Source organism: Rhyacophila brunnea, unplaced genomic scaffold (assembly GCF_057557595.1).
Source record: "Rhyacophila brunnea isolate RB1 unplaced genomic scaffold, BYU_Rbru_1.0 scaffold_18, whole genome shotgun sequence".
In the NCBI taxonomy this organism is placed as follows: domain Eukaryota; kingdom Metazoa; phylum Arthropoda; class Insecta; order Trichoptera; family Rhyacophilidae; genus Rhyacophila; species Rhyacophila brunnea.
Window position 1 is genome coordinate 3,999,172 of NW_028232837.1, and position 22,043 is coordinate 4,021,214.

A 22,043-nucleotide genomic window follows, 5' to 3' on the forward strand; every position below is an offset into this window, starting at 1 on the left:
TTATCGTATTTGACCGTAATTAACGCTTCAAATATAAGTATTCTGACAGTTTATTACGGTAATAACTAATAAGTCACTAGTAATAAGGCTTGATGTAATACTTGAGGGGCTGAGAATCAAAAGGTATAAGCGACATAAGAATAAAAAAAATAGTTACGCGCAGTTTACATTAGAAAAATATTCATTATCGTGTAACTAAATTGTACTATATATTGTGACAAGTGAATTTTTGCCTTTAATTTCATCCGAACATTGCGTTATGTAGATGTCATAATCTTTGTGTGTGAGAATTTTGTTGTTATTTCCATAACAACATATTTAATATAAATGTATAATGATGTTGGTGCTGAAGATTAATGTAACACAATTAATCGCATATAAATATTTTTGACATAACCATAATATACCAATTAAAACCTAAAATATTATGCAAAGATTTGACTGCTTTTTATAAAAAAAATCATTCTAAACGTTAAAGAATATCAGATGGAAATTCATAGCAACGATATTATATAATTTGATTATTTTGGCTTGAATCTTCCATTTTTAAACAGTAATAAAATACAAACCTAAATAAATATGAATACATACCATTTTTTTCATAGAATTATTATAAAGGATTATTTTTAAAACGAGTCCTCATTTACAGAATATAGAATTTGCAGTATTACGTTTGATTTTAAAGTCGATTTACTCAACTTGGTTACCGGCCTACTTGTATTAGTTTAATCTATATAATATCACCTCAACTCATAGATAACTACAATTTTTCTCTTGGTGTTGAAATAACGTTGCTCTTTAAAATACCTTCATTCACAGAAGCAACACAATGCAACATTCATTTAGTTTCAGAGTTGCTGCATAACATAATGTTACATATTCATAAATATGTCACAGAAAGAATGATAATATTTTTATAGGACGTCTATCTTTAAATAAATTTATTAATTTATACACGTCTGGCCTTTGTCCTCTCATCACTACAATTAGTGCCACTTACGAAAATCTGGCAACACGAAAACGATGCATGTGTTATCTGAATTTACTAAAGCACATTATTTCAATTATAAGTACTTATTAGATTACATAATAGTATTCAAGAAAACTATCGAAAGTATCAATGGCGGTACGTGGGTGGAATAAATCGAGCAAGGAGTGCATTATTAATAGTCGCCAAAATGATTTAATACAAATAAAGAACATAATAAATATTAAGTGTAAACAGGTTACTCTGAGGAAATCTATTCTGAATGTGTTCATAATAGTAATAGTACTATATCAAAGGAAACACACGAAAAGTAATAAATTAACCACTCCTTTTAAACACTTTAATCATGAGGTCACTATCTATGGCTAAGAGCATACTTCAGTGAAACGGCAAATAATTTTCAACTATAGGTGCGACGAAATTTCGGACTAGCTGCCAATCGGAGAGCGAAAGTCGAGCTGTGAACACGTAAATTTGTTTTGTGATGGCGTCGGGAGAATTAATTCTTAAATCGTGTAAAGATGACTAAAAACGTTACACATGTACTTGAAAAAGACAACATGTCAATGAATATATTATTATTACTAATAGAACAATAAACATAACATTAAATGGATGCATGTTGAAATTTTATGACAAATTATGTTTTGTATGAAGGTGTCGTTTGCACAATCATCGCGTCACGTAGTCACGATCGTTTTAGACCGTGCCCCAGCTGAAGTATAAGCCTTAAGGTATGTTGTCGTATCTGGGTGCTCATTTTTCATAATATAGAGTGTTAAATCAATAAAAAAAAGTGTTACTGTCCTTACAATAACTTGTAAAGTAAACTGAATGACAAAATATAGTATCAAACAAATAGAGAGTCATATTCACTGTTGATTAAGAATTTCCACGATATAGCTAATAGTATGAATCAGTATAGTGTTGCACTAATGCAGTACGTATGTAATAATAATAATTAGTTAAACAGGTGTTAATGGTGTGAGTAGGTCTGTTCAAACTATATATCATACGGTAAACATTGGCTCACGTAAAGATAATCTGGGAATTGCATTATGTGCAATGCAATGTCTTTATTAGCTCGTATTCTTGTTTGTCCCGTACAGATTTTTCCTTGTCTGCCCAAGATTTTTAACTAAATTCCCGACTAGCTAGACATTTGAAACTTTTAGAATATATCAGAACACGACGGGAATGCATTTTTTAAATACTTTTGGAAATCTTTAAGCAGGATTGAATTCATTTTCAGTTAATTCTGTTTTGTATGTTTCGGAAAAAAATCGTTAAAAGTAATATTTACTACTCACTATTATTGGTTGCTAAGTGGGTCCTAGCAACTAACGTATTAATATATACGTGCGTTACTATGGAAATCAATATGAAGTGTCAAAATGACATTTCAGTATTCTATATTTATTAATACATAGAATTGTCAAGTTTATTTGATTCAACAGAAAATTTAAAAACGTTGTAGGTATATAAAAAGTTATTTTTATCTTTTAATTATTTAGAACTTTGTTTAGAAGACACCTATTGATAAGAGCGTTTAGTGACGCAGAAACCCAACACATTACATTTAAGATTTGTATATAATTTCATAATTGTATGACTGGTTTGGAATGTTTCGAGACGCCTTTTTAAAAATTAAATTATTTATTAAATTAAATTAATAATTAAGCAAATATGGAACAAACAAACGTATGTAACCTAATAGAGTATTTCATTAACCTTAAATGGAAAGGGGTATGATACATATCTCGAAAACTTGCAAGACAAATCCAGTCAGCCGATGGTACCCAATAGATATAAAATGACTCAAAGGTACGTATTTATTTGTTTAAGAAAATAAAACATTGCTAACCAAAAAAATCTAAATTCAAGACGTTCACAATATGAGATTTACATTATAACATATATTACCTTCAAAAGAGAGAAGAAGACAATATAAAAAAAAAAAAATTTCGAAAACAAATACATGGCATGTTACTAAAAATGTCTATGTCTTTGGGGAGCGCATTGACTAGTCTTGCACCCCTCGCTAATGGTGCCTGATAGGTTTGACATGAGGAAACGGTTCGGAACCAGAATAGATCATGACTGCGCGACCACGTAGATAATTGATAGGCGTATGTAAATTCAAATAGGATTGTAAACAATCTCTCGCGATAACAGGCAAAAATGTCTGAAAGAAAGTGAATTGATGAACTATTATAATTATTATCGAAAGGAAAATAGTTATAGAGTGTACGTATGACATTTGGATTCTTGAATGGTTTGGCTTAAGTCTAGTGACCGCTTTGCTTTATTGACGAAATAATTAGGCTCTATATAAGTACGTGATAACTAGGGAGCGGATTTATATGCAACAAAAAACATGATTATATGCATGCACGTATGCACTTAAAATCATTGAAATATACACTAAAACCGAAGAAATATGCAGTTAAAATTGACGTTGTTTGTGAAAAAAATTGTAAACACTCAACAAATTAATAATCCTAATCAATATAATACAATAAAAAAACACAAATAATGAATTTAAAGTTACAATTTTCAAAAAGTTTTTAAATAAAAATATTGAATAAGAAATGCAATGTAAACTAAACACCACTTAAAAAAACAAAAACGACACACTTAACTAGGTATTCCTAAATATTATTTGCTGTTTTTTTGTCCGAAAAAATAAGTTAAAATATCTTTTTCAGTGTGTTTAATCATTTAATTTTTCCGAAAATCTGTCAGTATTTTGTTTATATACGGAAAACGACCTCTCAACGTCCTCAGAGGAGTTGACTTTCTCAGATGACATCAAAAAATGCAAGTGCATCTAAACTAACCTAACCTAATTTAGTTATATTTCGATAAAATAATTTAAAAAAATAAAATTATAAATGCAAAAGCCTTAAAATACGCATGTTTTATGAAATATGCACTAATGTCTCAAATATGCTCTAACGTCTCAAATATGCATTTATACGCACAACAAAATTTTATTTTTGGATTCTGTGTCTTTCAAAACGGATTTCTGTGTAACTCTCGTATCTGTGCATATACCCTAACAAAACTTGCACTAGTATATAAATCCAGCCCCTAGTGATAACCTACTCCTAATACCTACATACACAAAACTTAATTAAATGGAGTCAGCTTGGAGAGGATCACCCAACGGTGGATTGATCCATGCTGATGATGATGCATGTAATTGGATCAATGGCTATCAGAGGAAAATTTTCCTCTCTGCTCTTGGTTTATATGCTCTATTGGTTTTCGTAATATTTTATTATATACCTATTATTAATCCTATGATCACTTCACTATAATAATGATTATACACACGGCCACCACTTCATAAGACACACTAAAAATATGTAAAGTAATTTTGTTTGATACAAATACACTAATCATTTAATAGCGTCTACACGTTGTCAGAAAACTCAGTAGGTATTAGTTTACCGTAGGGTGGCCATATGTTTTTTAAACATTCAAAAAAATATTAAATTTTTAAAGATAGAGTAGTATCTACTGTCCGACAACAAGACCTCGTCGATAACCGGAAGTCTCTGTAGTCGCATATAGAAGACTTTTCAGTGACGTACCTGTCATGGCGGCAACGCGTTTTTAAATAATGTATCGGCTCTCCTTTTAGATGTGACTGCTTTTCTTCATCGCAATAAGCCAAAAGTTTCTTCTTCTTTGGCCATATCCGCCCCTTAGCTGGAGCATATGGACACCACGCGGCGCCTCCAAGAATCCCTGTCCCTCGCCAGTCTTCTTGCTTCATTCCAGGTCAAACCAGCATCCCGTAGCTCCACCGTATACACTCTGTAGATTGTATTTAGCGGCCTTCCAGGTCGCCGGAATCCGGTCGGCTTGAAGAACAGGCAAGCCAGGTTAAAGTTCTCTTCTGGCATCCGCAGCACGTGGCCGAGCCAGGTCCAACGTCGCCTCTTCACTTTCAGCGTGATGAGAGGCTACTTGGTGCGTTCTCTTATCTCCTCGTTGCTCCTAAAGTCATACCACCGCACACCCAGTATTCGTCGCAAACATCTGTTTTCGAAGCTCAGTATACGGTTGCTCTGAGCCTTCGTAAGGTGCCATGATTCGCTACCGTAAAGCAGCACTGTCAGAATGCAAGCGTCTAATAGGGCCAAAAGTTTACTAATAATAATTTTAATATCACTCCTGATTGTTTTATACATATTTTTATTATAAAAAGCATCAAATTACGTAAATTGATAGATACGTACACCATGGAAGCGTAAAATATAATGATAAATTTAGTGGCGTTCCTCATTTGAAACGGAAGTACAATTAACTACAAAGGAGGTGCTTGTTAGTTCACTGTTTAAACACGACAATATATATAGCCAAGAAAAAAATGTGTATAGTTATCCATTACCTGACTATCTGAGCAACAGCTACATTGCTTGAAATGGACCGTACCTGAGATCCGGTCCGTAAAATCCTGGAGACGAAGTCTCGTGGAAAAATTAAAAATTTACTTCTGATTTGAGAATGATATTACAAAAAATATATACGTATTGGCCACTTTCTTTCACCACAGATAACATCCAATGACATAGATCGGTGTTACCCTAGCAATTTTTAATAATTCAAGTTTACGTTCAATTAAATGAGTAGCAACAGTGAATTTTTCTTTTTATCAATTTCTGAATAACAATATTACAACGACCATAGGTACACAAAATAAACAAAAAATGGTTTTTAAAAATCCGGAATTAAAGTACCTATATTTTCTGTGGTTAAGTTTCCCTACCTGACATCCTGTTACGTCTTTTTGCGGTAAATATTTATTAATAATTCACTATGTTAAAATAAATAATGATGACCGATTCTCGATGCAAGATAGGACAAACTTAATATATAGCGGCGTAAGCAGGTTCGAATCCAGGTCTGGTAAATGCACATAATATTTATCAATTTATGTTTGAGTCAGAGTATGGACCTAATAGGTTGGACAAGTGGCTAACATCCGTTTCTCGTAAGAACAAAATCTGTTAACACAAACCTCCACTCTGTGGAGGCCCATATGATCTTAAGTTAATGAACTGTGAATGGTGTTCGACAGGGGTGTGTTTCATATCCACAGTTGTTTAATAGGTATAATCCGACAAGCATAATATTATATTAAAAAAAGTTTTGGATAATTGCCACGGTGGACCAACAATAATTTGATATTGATTGGTATCGTATACCTATCTGATAATAAAATAAAATTGTCATTTATTATACAGATATTTGATCGTTACGAACAGCTACTTGTTAACCTAAATTTTAATAATTCATAATTATTTTATATAAATATGTAAGACATAATTATATTTTTAATTTACGTATTTTCTTCTGAATTTCCCTTATATTCTGGTGGTTTTATTAGGTATTTTTAAGTGATGTATTTAGACATGAATTAAATTTCAATGCTATATGGCCGTCATTTTCCGTTAAAACATGGTGCAGCCGACTGGATAAGTACATTTTCTGGACATGTGAAATTGTACGTATGCAATTGGCCGTAAAATTATAAATGTACAATTTAAAAAAAATACTTCGAAAATTTAATTAAATAATGGTCTTCCCACAGTGTACGCGGTGTTTGTCCCAGAATAACATGTTATTAATTGCCGGTAATCTAAAGATAAGATAAAAATAACGTTCTGCTTTGTTTAAATGGTAGATTTTACCCTGCACTTCCAATATAACATGTAATAACTTTACTCATCATCTGTCATTTTGCGCCGAATAGTAAGGTTATCTAACTCCGTGTTCGTTATTTACTGATTAGTGATTAGCAACATTTGTGATTGATCAAAGATTATGCAATCAATACCAAAAAAATGTGTTTTTTTCTAGAATGTGCTATTTTTTATCAATAGGATATTGATAGTACGAATACTGGCCGTTTGATAGAGTTAAAAAACCATAACAAACGAAAATATTAACAATACATACTACCACCATGCCCTCAAGCCATTGAAATAAATCGTCTTAGAAGTTCTTCACAATCACAATTTTTCATAGAAATAAATACCTTTGATTTACATAAATCATACACATATTGAATGGAAAAAGTCAGTTCGGTATTTAAAAATAGAAACAATTTTATACTTAGAATAATTAATCTGCGCAGGTTATTGTATTAAGACATTGTTTAAATTTAAGTTATCCATTTAACATTATCTATTTCAGTATTAATCCGTACAGAATATGTTTAAATTATAATAAATGGTTCGGTATAATATATTAGGATATTGTTGATTTTTAGACGTTACATTTTATCATGGCATCGAACCGGAACTGAAAAGAAAACCGAAAACCGGAAAACCGTTATTTTTGTCGGAACAAAAACCTGAACAGAACCGACAAAAAATATCGTTTTTTTCGGTACATGTTCAAACACGCGCGTTGGTCACATGATCTTACTCCCCACTTCAGATGTCTTTCAGTTGTCTTGACGCATCTCGTCATAATTTTTATAATTTATTAATATCATATTAATAAATATAAACATATAATATTAAAAAAAAGTCTACGACAGTGTGGTGCAGTATAATCATTGGTTTCGGAGCGTGGCACCGGGCTATCATACAAGTACCAGAAAATTTTCTAAATTTATAAGGTAGAAAATATTTTTTAAAACAAATAAAAACATTTAAAAATTAATCACTCGGCGCTGAACCGAAAACCGGAATCGAACCGATATATATTTTTTACTTGTACCGGAACAAAAACCGAAACAAAAAAATAACGGTTTGAAGCCCTGCATTTTATAGAAACCTTCTATTCTCAAAATTCATCAATCATCACATTATATCAGATCCCCCTTCCCGTAGGGCGTGATTTCATATATGGTAGTTGTGTAAAAAGTTCTGATATTGGTTTTAAAATAAAGTTTATTTTTTTAAATTTTACTTTATCCAAGTTATTCATATTGACAGTTTGGTTATAAATTCATCTTCAGAATGGTCGACTATGAATGTGTAGTTAGTAAAGTATAATTACCAAAATAAAATTTGTTTTAAAACCACTATAATGGAGTTCTGCCACGTAAACATTAATTCAATTGATGAACTGAAAAATATCTACGGTAGGTAGGCGCCCGCGATAGCCGAGAAGTAGTGGGTTTGAATCCCAGTTCTATTATAATTCATATGTTGTGTTTCAATGTGTGTTTGGACCTAGAGCGTGGATAATATAATAGTTGAGTAAATGGCTACAAGTAATGGACAAAATACTTTCCTTGCATATTTGTAATAATCCGAAAATTTTAAATAAACTGAATATATTCAAATATCTATTATATTTGTACTAGTAAAAACTTTGGAATCTCTCCAAAATATGCCGCTAATCCTTTTCATACAAATAGTACTTACTTACGATTACCGACTAATAATTTCATAGTCTAGAAAACTGTCGCTGGTTTCTTACATTGTAATTATATTTCTTATTGATAGAAAAATAAATCAATATTCCTGACAATTTCATTGCCGAAAAATAGCTGAGATTTTTCCTATTGTTTTAAATCTTATATTGTACGCGATCAAGACGATGGCCCTGTATTGAACAGTAACAACTCAAAAAACATAGTTTTTAGATAATCATGTTTTAACATTTGAATATTTTACAGAAGATTTGACAAGTTTTAAAAGGAAACATGTCAGAATGTATCTAATCGAAATTGAAACGTATGGTTAATCGTCAGTTTTATATGGAAACAATTCGAAATGGATCTATATACAAAACTGGTTTTTTTTGAAAGTTTGTAAAACTTCATATGGGTTTTTTGGCTCTCAAGGTATCTAAATTATTTTTTTAGAATTGTTTCTGTGCAAAACTGGTACAAAACGAATATTTTGATATCAATATCGCGAAATGTCGAATTTTTGACTTGTTACCGTTCAATACAAATTCAAATAGTTTGCCAAACACTGATCAATACTGAAAATCAAGAAATAATTTTACTAGTCTCTGCACTAGTTTAAATGACTGTTTAATCGATTATATGTATACTAATAGAACCTAATTTACTAGTTTAATATTAATAGATAAAAAAACAGATAATGGTATTTTATCATATGAAAACTCATAAAATATTTCACATGTAGCGTAATTTCAAAACACGCCCAACCTATAAGCTTAGTGACTGTGCAGTACAGTTATAATATAACAATTTCCATACATATAAATATATGTGGAATTAAAAAAAAATATATTTTTTTAAATAATTTATTTTACATACACACTTAATACATTTTATCTTTTATTGCAGTGATCATACAGCACATTTACTATTATTAACATAAATATGAGTAAGTTTCTGAAAATATCTATAATTAACAATTTAAATGTGACTGTATAAGGAATTCAATAAATGTAACCCTAATATAATTTTTTCCAGTGCGCGCGGAGATGATTTGATCCGTGTTACCGCGGCGCACAAGAATACCCATGGACAATGCAAAACACCCTACATTGCTTTAATATAAAACCTTGGCGTAGTTATCAGTTAAACACACTATATTATGAATGCACTTATTTAAATATATACACAACTTTGATGCCCTAAATTTGACAACCAAAATTCATTATTTATTTTACGTAAAATAATCTAGTATATCGGGCAGAATAATTCGTATATCTGACGTAATTATTCAGCTAAATGTATGGACCATTAGAATATATTATATGCAGATGGTGATATTGACTTTAACGCTAAAGATAACACCGTATTAATACAAGAAGTAACCTGCATCCTTATTCCAGCAGATACGTTAACTTCATCGTTCAAATTAAATATTCCAACATAATGAATGAATGATTAATAATGAATGAACGTATTTACTTATATCACGATAAAATAATGACGCATGAAAGTGTTAGACACACGATAGAATAAGTTTGCTAGAGTTATAAGCCAGGGTTATAATATAAATAAATACAATTTAGTGCATGCTCTTGTCCTAAGTTTTGACATTCGTCAGACATCATCGTTTTTTTAGCCTAGTTAAAGTCGTCTGTATATTCTTCATCGCCGTCTTCCAGCTCCTGTCTTCTGCATCGCCTGGTACTTACTAATAGCATCACGAACAAACTTGGTGGCGGCAGATATCTTGTCAGGTGTCATCAAGGATCTGACTTCTTCCCGAAGAGTCAAGGGGTTGATACCGTGGAACGCGATTGTGCAGAAGGGCGTGAACGAGCAGAATGCCAAGGTGACTGCAGCACCAGCGAGGACGATACCGGCTACGGAGAGTATGACGACAGCTGCTTTACCGGCAAAGGCGATTGCGGTCTGAAAAAAGAAGTATAAATTACATTATAATTGTCATGGTAAATGAGTCTTTTTAATTACAATTCATGTCTCATTGTAATTGATTAACGCTACACGTCTAGTTTAGAGTGATACATAGGAATTCCTTCGAACTTTTTGTAATACAATTTTCGATTCTAGATATTATTTAAGTAACTATCTGTAAAATAATAATGCATTATTTAAAATAAGAAAAGAATATGGTGGCATGCTCTTGTTTTGATAACAAATATAATATGTATGGTCTATCAAACCACGTCTCAGAGGACAAATTTTGTCAAAAATTAACCTAAAATATGAAATTACTGAAAGCTAATTTTAATCATTAATCTTTATTAACTAATAAACATACATAATTTTGAAAATACTTTTAAGAAAATATATTATAAACAATAGATCTTTTTTTGAAAAAAGTAAGACACCCCGCAGGAATCGAACCTGCACCTCTCGGGTATCGCGCTCAGTTACAGTGGTGTCAAGCATTGTAAATTGATCAAAGTCAGAGGTTAGAGCGACCTATGCAATTATTTATTTACATTAAACATAATGCTTATTGAACATACATAATTTTGAAAACACTTCTGAGAAAACATATTATAAGCATTAGAAAAATCTTTTTGAAAAAGTAAGACACCCCGCAGGAATCGAACCTGCATCTCTAGGATATCGCGCCCACTCACGTAGACCACTATGCTAAAGGAATCACACTTAATTGCGACAAATTTTTATTATTTCGACTATTGGCTTTTAATATTCACCGAAGCGCTTTCCAAATTGAGCTACTATTGGCGATCGTCTTTTCTATTTTATATCAAAGTAGAAATTACTTTAATTACTAACCGACGTCACGGATCACTCCAAGATTTTTTGTTACGTACTTGAACTTGCTAATAATTTTAATTAACTAAACTTATTTTTAAGTGACATTTGTTTTTTTTGTGGGAATGCATTTATGACACTTACCGTAGCATATGGCAGGATGCTGTAAATGTATGACAGCGGTCCGATGGCTTCAGAAGTGGCCAGTTGGCTATATGGAGATGGTACCAGGTAACCTTCATACCTAAAAATAAAAAAAATGTATATTAGTATGGAAATACATAAAAGACCACTGGAAAACAATTATAGATCAACCAAAATGTGTTGCTTAAGGCGATGTCTTTACCTACCAAAAGCACCTAGCGGAAAAATACGAAGCTTAAAATTTGAGACATTCTTTTGACAATTTACAATTTCAACTGTGTTAATTAATACATATGTACTTTTCTGAAAACATTAAAAAGAAAAATATTTTTTATGTTAAGTCAATTGTAAAAAATGTAATAAAATGTGAATTTGTTGAATTGGACCCCATCTTAACATATATTTTATGATCATATTTATTATTAAAATTTAGTTTATTAAGTTTTCTAAGCTTCGCCTAAGGGATTTTTGACTAATTAATAGTTTTAATATTGTTTATATCTATTTTAAAAAACATCGGTTTTTATAAAAATATATATATAACTTGAAATCCTTTTTATTTATATCAAATATAGTTTCAATATTGGGACCATTTCTAAATAAAATCCGTATTTTTCCGCTAGGTGCCTCTGGTAGGTAAAGACAGCGTCGTCCTATAACGTTGTGGGTCCCAGGTTCGAACCTGGGTCTGGCAAGTACACATATTGTATTTCAATTTGTGTATGAGTCAGAGTATGGACCTAATAGGTTGAGCAAGTGGCTGACATCCATTTCTCGTAAAAAACAAAATCTGTTAATGGGCATTTTCGCCAAAGTTTGTACATGTTTGAAATTTGGGTAATATTATTTTTTCACTCAAATTAACCATTTTTATATAGCTAGCAGATTCCTTGTTCTATTGCTGAATTGGTGATAGCAATTTTTCAGCAAAATATTGATTAATACAATATTTATATCATTTTTATTATGAAATTGGGCATAATAAGTTTCCGTTCCGTGACTACGAAACTTAGCTTTTAAAACATGAATGAAACACTTTTTATCACTTAAAAGAGCTCTATTAGATTAAAAAAACCATACACTTCAAAATAAAACTACAAATAGTCAAAAAATATTATTGAATTTTAATTCTTGGGCACATTTCGTTCCCCTCCGTTACCCTATGTCTATAATGGCAGAGCATTTTTCCTTTAGTATTTGAAAAAACCAATCAATGTTCGTTCTGCTATTTTTTTAAAGACAATAATCACTTTTACTAAATTTTATTGGAAAAATAAATAAGTTTCGTTATTTAATAATCAAATGAAAAATAGTTAACGTTCAACTTTTTTGGGGACATTTTCGGAATGGAACGAAATGGTAACGGAGTGTAATTTGTAAAGCTTAAGTTACATGTTACCATAAAAACAAATTTTTGTTTTATGAAATTTATTTGAATTTTTTGATAGACAGATAAATATTCAACGTGCGTCAAAATAACAAAACAAATCAAACTTAATCACTAAAATAGACATATTTTATAATAAATTTCACAATACTTGTAAAATAAGGTAGGTAATAATTTTGACACACTATACATTACCATAACTTTATTTGGCATTTATATTATTTGTAACTCAGATAAAAAATATTTTTAAGCAAATTAACAATATATGAAAAAAAAAATCAGCAAGGGATTCAGACGCGAGTTCCTAGCGCGGCACGGAGTATATAACTTTTACGAAAATAATTATAGTCAAACTCGGTTATTACGATCTCGGACATAGCGAGATCTCGGATGTAATAACGAAACATTTGTTGACAATTGGTTTATGATTTTCGCCATACATTTAATTTTTTCACTGTTATAACGAGCAACTTATCGGATATACCGAGCTAAAATACTGTTAATGTGTCGACCGTTTTGAAACATTTCGACCCTAAGCAATAAAATCCGATTGGACAGGATGCCGCCGGGGTCGGATTACGTTTATGACACTAGTAAAGTGTCTAAGTACCTACCTTATTGGTGTTTCACCGACAATAATAAAAAAGTATCCACGCATATGGTTGAAAAATCCAAGGTTTGTGAAGTCCGTAGGTACCTACCAGCGTTAATTACAATAAACAACTTCTTTTGTAGTTTATGAATGCCATGCTCGTTTCGGGGATTTTTACGATGGTTTCCAAATTTTTTATTTTCGACTTTTTGTGTAATGTGACATGCTCATTTAAAAATACCTATTCTCTGATATAACGAGTAACGCTTATAACAAGCAAATTCAGTCGGTCCCATCTTCCTCGTAATAACCAAGTTCGACTTTATGTTGTCTTGAAATTTAATTGTATTCATCAACATAAAATGTAGCTATACAGGTTGATTGTAATCAAGACGTACTTTTCTGACATTTCGTGAATACCTACAGTTCTAGGTATTAAATCTAATCGAGTACACATTTCTGTTAAACGTGACAAAAAAATACTTTTTCATACATTTTTATAAATTTCTATGCCTAAAATGTATGGAGAAGTTTTAAAATTTTGGTGGCGTATAACAGAAAGAGTATGACAGAGCCAGTGCCTGTCTCGCAATTATTTCAGTCTGGTGTTTTTTCTTTTCCTTCTGTTGTTTTTTTTTATCTCCATACTTTTATGTGCGCTATTTTTGCGTATTCAGACATATCACATACTTTTTTAATCTTTATTATATTATTATATTATAGTCAGGTTATTTTCTATATTTTTTAATGAAAATATTTTTGTTTTTCATACGAACAGACAAAATAAAATTTTTTATAATCTATGAAGAACTAAACACACACTGTAAACCCAACTTTATGCATGCCATTTCGTTACTTTTACATTCCACATATACGTTACCACCAATATAGTTTCGGAATGGAAGTAACGGATTCTGTTTCAGAAGTGTTTGAAGCCAAAATTTAGCTTAGTTTTATTGTTAAACCTGCGATATGTTTTATTATATCTGTAGTATGAAAGATAAGCTCCATATGTGTAGTATGTGAAATAGAAATATGTGTTTTCTTACCTTATAAATCGTGGTAACAGTAGTGGAACTTCTTAAATGACCAACCCAGAAAGCAACCTGTTCCGATAGCGATACCGACACACACCAACAATTTAAAGTGTACATGGCGATCAGTGTTATACAAAAATGTTGCTACATTAAAAAAAAACATATTTATAGTGAAAATTTTTCGCCTTCATGCTAAAATCGTGGTAACGGAATGTGGAGTTCCACTTTTTCAAATATCCTGGGACACACTTTAAACGTGATTTTTTTTCAATATTGGTACAAATTTACGAAAAAACTATATATTTTCCAAAAATATATAATGTAAGCTGTTGAAAACACTACGAATTTAATTTTACACACTCAAAATTAATGACGAAATCAGACTTTGTTTATTTGAATTTATGGGTGGGACATGGTAAAAACGCACTACCTTTCGATCTAAATAATCAATTAAAAATATATACAGGTCAGATAGTTGTATTTAACTGATTGAATAGAGTAAATTAATAAATTTGCATGTTAAAAGTACATAACTTTCCAACATTTTATAATATAATAACTATGAAAAAATCAATCAAAGTCATGGGACATGCCAAAAACGCAATGTACAAACTTTGGCGAAAATGCCCTAATACAAACCTCTACTTTGTGGAGGCCCATATGATCTTATTATGATCGGGCATGGTCGAAAAAAAATGTATTGTATTGAATACTACGGACAACCACGTAACATTATAATATGTCTTGGTCTGATACCGTGGTGGGTAAGTGGCACAAAATTTACCGGAGTGGAGATATGATATATTAGAATAATATTGTATGTTTATCATAGTACGTGATCGTATTTTGCTTACCCAGTTTGCGCTGCGTATCCTGGTTCATATCCCTGATAGGGCTGATAACCATCAGCTGGGTAAGTCTCCGCGTTGTAGTTCTGGAGGTCTCCAGGAGCGTTCGCCAATGGTTGTGATGCTGCAGGGGTCTGAACAGATGCATATGGTGAGTATTGTACTCGCGACTCCTATTAGACGATTAATTTGTTTACTACTAATAATCATAGGTAGATACCATACAAATTATTATTTTATTAACACTCATTTTACAGTTTTATTAATTCTCTTAGATTTGAAATTATTAGTTCATGTAATTCTCTTCCTCATCAGCATTCATTCAGTTTTAATATATTATTACTGTTAGATTGGCATGATGGCTTCGCGCAAGTGTTTTCGTACAAATATCTGTCACAGCCGAGATCAGTATTGCCAACTGCCACTAACTGAAACATGCCAGATAAGGTAAAAAAATAATCTAGTTGGCAGAAAAACCGTTAGATCTAAATATAATTTTAATATTTACAAGATAAAAAGAACTCTTTAAATACAACGTTTTTAAATTTTCTGTTGAATCATATAAACTTGACTTGACTAGCTTAAACGATCAAAAAAATGTATTTGATAGAAATAATACTGAAATGTCATTTTGACACTCATATTGATTTCCATATTAACGCACGTAGGTATATATTAATAATTTAGTTGTTAGGACCCTAGCAACCAATAATAGTGGATTGGATTACGGATTTTTTCCGAAATAACTTTTCATACAAAACAAAATTAACGGAAAATGAATTTAATTAACAATTAAAAATGGCTAAAAGTATTAAAAAATGCATTGGCATCGTGTTCTGATATATTCTAAAAGTTTCAAATATCTAGCTAGTCGGGAAGTTAGTTAAAAATCGATTGCAAGATTTGTACCGGACAAATAAGAATACAACCTAATAAAAACGTTGTAAAAATGTCCAGAAACTAACACTTCAAAAAATACTACATAATTTTGAACATCGTTTTGCGAGAACAAAATACAATGAAGAATAACTAATTGTTTCGGAATTATTGAATATATTGTATCTAATTAATCAAACAGGCAAAAGTAATCAATAAATTTGATCGTCACTTAAATAGCGTACAAGAAATTTCTCGGTAAAATATTATAATAATAGGCCAGCATGTTGATTTTAAAGGAAATTGGTGTACTATTCTAATTTCTTTATATAACTTTTAATTTAAGCTGTTTGCGTTGTCAAAAAATGCTACATTTAACGCGATATGTCACATGCGTATTTTTCAAGCATGACGTACATTAAAAATGCCAGATCTGGCAAGAAAACGCTAAGTTGGTCAAGGTTGGGATTAAGTGAATATAATTTTTAGCAAATACTTACAGGTGTGTACACAGGTTGATCAGCGGGGTAGTTGTTTGGGTCAGATTGAAGATATGATAACGTTGGGTTTATTGGAGCTGGCTGGTAGACGGGCTGGACTCCATCGGCAATGCACAGACCCACTGATGCGGCCAGGAGGCACAATTGGATGAATCGGTTCATTTCTGGATAACATTGACAATGATTTAATGAAATCTTATAAATTCTAAGATACCTACCAGTGAAATATTATCATTATTCGAACTAAGCGTTTCAAATGCAACAAATTACTAAATAATACAATTTAATTGATGTGTTTATAGTGAGTTTTCACTTTTAGATGAATCTTATTATAAACTTACACAGTTCAGCGTAATTTTAACTGAACTTTACTAAAATTGTTGTTTTACTTTTGTTTGTCCCATCGGGCTTCATGAAGAGTTAATTAATAATGTAATAGTAACGTCTGGAATTATTAATTGATAGAGGGCGAAATGAATTGTCATATAGATGTATTAAAATCTAAATCTTTATTTAAAAAAAATCCATTAAATATGGCCTCATACTATTGTTATTGGATAATGAATGGTGAAGTTTTAATTTGATGAAAATGGATAGTACGATTGACTTTTATTTAAACGGTGAAGTATTTTATTTCCTTGAAAGCAAGTCATACATGTACGATATAAATAAAATAATATTTTATTATACTCTATTTTACTCTAAAACGCGAGTGGACAACTACAAGGTTCTAAGTGTTTGTCCTTGATGAAACAAAAGTAGCAATGTGGCAGCTTAGAATGCTACTTCATTGTTGAGTTTGTTTTCTCTAGGACGAATACTTAGAACCTTGTAGTATTAGGCTCGCGAAATCTATTTAAAAAAAATATATAGCAAACACGAATCCTTGATTCAAGTATTCTTAGAAGTATTTTAAAATATCATCTGATGTACAGAATTCTTGTATTAAATTTTGAGGTCTTAAGTCAAATTATGGTAATTGCAAAAGTTTAAATTCTATTGAAACTTTAATATATCTCTGGGAACTGGAAAATTAAACTGAAATGTTGTAAACTAAATAAAACTAATAATCAAACACTTAGGTAATATCGTTATTTAATAGTTTTGATTGAAAAAAAAATATGGAAAAGCTCAGAAAACTTATTATATGCCAAAACTATTAGCTACTTTACAAATTGTAATTTGACCAAAGACTATAAAATCATAAAAGATAATAATTTAACTGTAAAGCGCATTTTGCGATATATCCAATAAAAAGGGAGACATTATAAAACTCAAAATTATTACGAAATGGTTAAATTGATAAATATTGGAACATAATGAAAACTAAAATAGCTGAAAATAATATGCGAAGTAATTCCCATTTGAGAAATAAATGGCTGTAGGCTGAATGGTTATTTATTGCAGACAAAGTTAAAAATAATCTAAATTTATTAAATAAATAATTTTTTTATCAGAATACCATCGCTAGATCTTCACAAATACATAACGAAATGTAATTATTTAATATTCAATACAAAATTAGGTATAAATGAGTTTCGACTTACCTGTAGTGTTTCAAATATAACTCCGACGTAACAAATTATTAACCGCACTTTTCTCTTATAACAGAAGAAAACTGATAGAGAAATAAATTTTATTTCTGAATATTTAAGAAATAACTTGGAGACAGTAGTGATCGTTCACTGTTGAAGGCAGACAATTAAATGATATTGGGGTAGCTGAAGCACTTATTTATATGGTAAGGATTTCACTTGTGGCGCCAAGTGCATCCCCTAATTACTTCCTTACCTGGAAAATTTTATGAATAGAAATTTAAGAAAGTACACGATTACCCACTTAGATTGACTTATTGTCGATATTTAACCGTTTGACGTCGACACACGAATATATTATAGTTAAAACTTACAGTATAACTAGGTACTTATTCATATAATTATTATTTATTTTATTTTAAAATTTGTTTACGTCTACAATCTACCAACTACAAATATTATACCATATTATATGGAAAGAAAATCACACAACTATAATATTCTAGTCATGCAACATGAAAAAAATAATTTAATAATATACTAATAGGTATCTACACAATTTTATATAATCTGACATGTATTCCCTTTAATCATATTGTAATGCGGGTACACAAAGCGCTTAACGTCAGCGGACAGCAGAGCCAGTCCAAAAACAAACATTTTCTTTCTTAACTTTCTTCTTTAAGCACTACGGTGCATGGTTGCAGCATCAGTCCCGTGCGGCTCCGTCTCGGGACGGAATGAGCACTTAAAATCACTTCTTTCAGACATGTTTAAAGCGTCATAGAAAGCGGCCGTGCATATCCACGGTTGTGCATATATGACGGGTGGTGGTGGGCACTTTAACGTATGTACCTACCTGTTACAATCTACTTTTGTTGCACACTTTATTCTCAACGACCACATAATATAATAAATACCAATACAGTAAATTTTGATGCAGGGTTTTGAATGTGTGAGTGTCCTACGAAAATGAACCACGCATTATAGACGTGCAATAGTGTGTGTAATACAGCAATATTAAATGAGCGCCAATGCATAAAGTGAGAGCAGTTGTCAGTATTCGACGTATGACGTATCTTGACACGTGTTTAAATTTATCCCGTATTCTTCCTTACTCGAGATCGGTTGCTTGCTTCTCCTTAACCGTTAGGTATTTCAGTTCCCATTATTTCCGAGTTTCCTGATTATTCATTTATTTAGTAAATTGAAATGTGGAAAACACCAGTAAATTTGCGATCAATATGAAAATTGTATTTAGGTCATATATTATGTTTTTGCTTATGATAATTTTCTTGTAGATACTTAAAGATAGAAATAGAAAAATTTCCCTGTCCCTGTCAACGACCTATAAAAACTACTATTATCGTTTCTATATGTTGTAAAATGTAAGTTCGTTTCGTCAATGAAAATTAATAAATTTACATACTTATCGTATAGTGTCGGCAATGCGGACAAAAATATGAAAAATCATATGTTATGTATGTACCAGTGTTGTGTGATGACTTTTATTTGTAGGGATACTATTATACTTATGGGGCATTAAACCCCTCCATAGGGGCGCTCTAAAATCCGATGTATAGACGAACTCGTAAAGGTCGATGAATGTACGTGGCAGTGAAGAATTAGGGATTGAGAACAGTGGATATGGAGAGGCCTTTATCCAACAGTGGATAAAAGCCTCATATGTGCTACATATTAGATATTATTTAAGATTTTAGAATTATTTGAATCTTGGCGAGCCTCCGATAAAAAATATGGTGCGTATAGTTGGAGTGTGATAGGTCTGATATAGGGATTCCAATCCCGGGATCTCGGACTATTTTCGATACCTATGAATTCCGGGATTAGTAAAAATAATCCTATAATAAAATAAAAACAAAAATATAACAAAAAAAAAAATACTTTTAATGACATGTAACTATATTATAAATAAACTGAGTTTGAATGAAGTTTGATTTATTACCCATGTGTTGCCAATTCATTTTATTTTTTCACATAAATTAATAAAAATGGGAAAGATTCATAAATAAATAAAACTGTTTTATTCTCACATTATTATTTATATTACAATATTATTTACTCCGATTGGATTCCGTAGTCTGATTTATTTCAAAAATATTTACATTTTATCATTTTAATAATTACAAGAAATACAATTAAGTAAAATTTACCGTAAGTTTGCATAAAAATTACCTACGTAATATAATTATTTTACCGATTATTTGTTACGCCACTATTAGGTACATATTTTTGATAATAATTGATATTGATCGATATGAATACTTATTGATAGATCTACAAGATGCATTATCAGTATTATTTGAACCATGGACCCCACATCCTGAAGCGGGCTCCCAGGTTAGGATCTTTAGCGGCTCCCCTACCTATCACTCAGGATAAAGGCAGTATGACGCTCTACAGTAGCGTTTTCCAAATGGTGTACTAAGTAAAATTAATGTGTTTATATTGTGTTTTGTTGTATATTTGAATAATGGAGATGTCGAGTATCGATACACAATTAAAAATTGTATCGTACAACCACATAATTTTAAATAATAACATTACTGAAGGAAAATAGCGCCGCAGGCGACTTTTTTTTACTATTAGAGCAAATTTGTGATGTGTCTTCGAGACTCGTCACCCGGGCCCCAAGGCACAAACATGGGCAATTTTTCCAGAAACGGTTATAGACAACCTAAAGTTTAGTAATATTTTTTAACAACACAAACAGGAGTAGTTTAATTATTATTATTCAATAGAAAACACTTCTATTTCTAAATTCGATAAAAAATTATTAGTTAATGACATTTTTATTGAATTCTTAAATTAAAAGTGAGTCGACGCTAAACGGTTTATATGAAAAGTGCGTTTGCAGGTATTAGTTATATAGATTTTGTATTTGATACCTACTACTTAGTTCTCGGATTCATTCATTAATATTTTTAATAATAACTATATAACAAATATTATATTTCTACTTCAAATATCGTCTCTGTTCTGGCAGAACACACTAACTGGAGAATACTAGTTTTGAGTAATTTGACTTTGAAGTTGTAAAAATGTTTGAAATGGTCTATCATATGAGTTTATTGAGTAATCGTAAAAAGGATGACTTTAAAATAAAGACAGTTTATTTATTAAGAAGGTTTCCAGACGGTAAAGTTTGAAATAAGGAACATTTTGGTATAACTAACTCAATATGTCATTTTTTCGAATTAGTGTCTTCTGCCAGAACAGTGACGATATATTCTAAATAATCTAAATAATTTAACTGACCAAAAATTACCAATGAGCAATTACTGTTATCTGTTAACCCAGTATAATTTTAATATCACCAAAATATAGCTACCTACCTGCCTATATTAGTAGTTAAAATACGGGTGAGTCAGACAGGTATTTATTATCCTTATCAGAAAGGCATTTCACTTTACCTGAATGATAACAGATTACAGACAAGAATATGGATTTTGCGAATTTAGGGCAGACTAAAATACGTTCGTTTATTCTGGCATTATAATATATTTTAATATATTATTTAACACAAGCTACATAATATGAACATATTATTAAAATTCCGATTGAAAGTATGCAATACTGATATATATGTTACGCCGAATGTGCGAAATTGACTATTACATGAAATGGGCTAAATTTTGCCTAAATCATGAAAAATGCAAGCCCGTTGCCTTATTCATGAATTAGACAAAATATCTGGTGAGTGCATGAATTCCGCAGTAATTCTTCTGCCTTGTTAATGCATTGGATAAATTAGATAGTAGCGCTACGGTGGTATTTTTTGCAACTAAACTAAATGTGTGAAATGCTCGTGGATTGGTCAAAATATACGTATATTATCTATGGTCAAAATAGGTGGTCGCGCTCCGGTGGTATTTTTTGCAACTAATCAAACTAACCATTAACCAAATGTCATTGATTATAATATAAAAATATACCAATCAATAACTAAAATGACGTTCATATCC

General features: G+C 31.1%; 2 protein-coding genes across 3 annotated transcripts in view; both read right to left on the reverse strand.

Annotated features, from left to right (window-relative positions):
• LOC147073127 (glutathione S-transferase 1-like) overlaps positions 1 to 4,416 on the reverse strand; it is a 35,803-nt gene extending 31,387 nt beyond the window's left edge. The window contains exon 1 of one of the 2 annotated variants that reach the window (XM_085945252.1): positions 4,280 to 4,416. The gene's annotated coding sequence lies outside the window, so the exon portion shown is untranslated. The remainder of the gene's footprint in view (positions 1 to 4,279) is intronic. The other variant, XM_085945255.1, reaches the window with a different exon arrangement.
• Positions 4,417 to 10,034: 5,618 nt separating this feature from the next.
• On the reverse strand, positions 10,035 to 16,684 carry LOC147073128 (uncharacterized). Its single transcript, XM_085945607.1, has 4 exons — positions 16,523 to 16,684; positions 15,153 to 15,280; positions 11,283 to 11,382; positions 10,035 to 10,301 (listed from the first exon to the last, which is right to left on the reverse strand). The coding sequence occupies exons 1-4, from the start codon at positions 16,682 to 16,684 to the stop codon at positions 10,035 to 10,037; spliced, it is 657 nt and encodes a 218-aa protein (XP_085801733.1).
• Between the last annotated feature and the right edge of the window lie 5,359 nt (positions 16,685 to 22,043).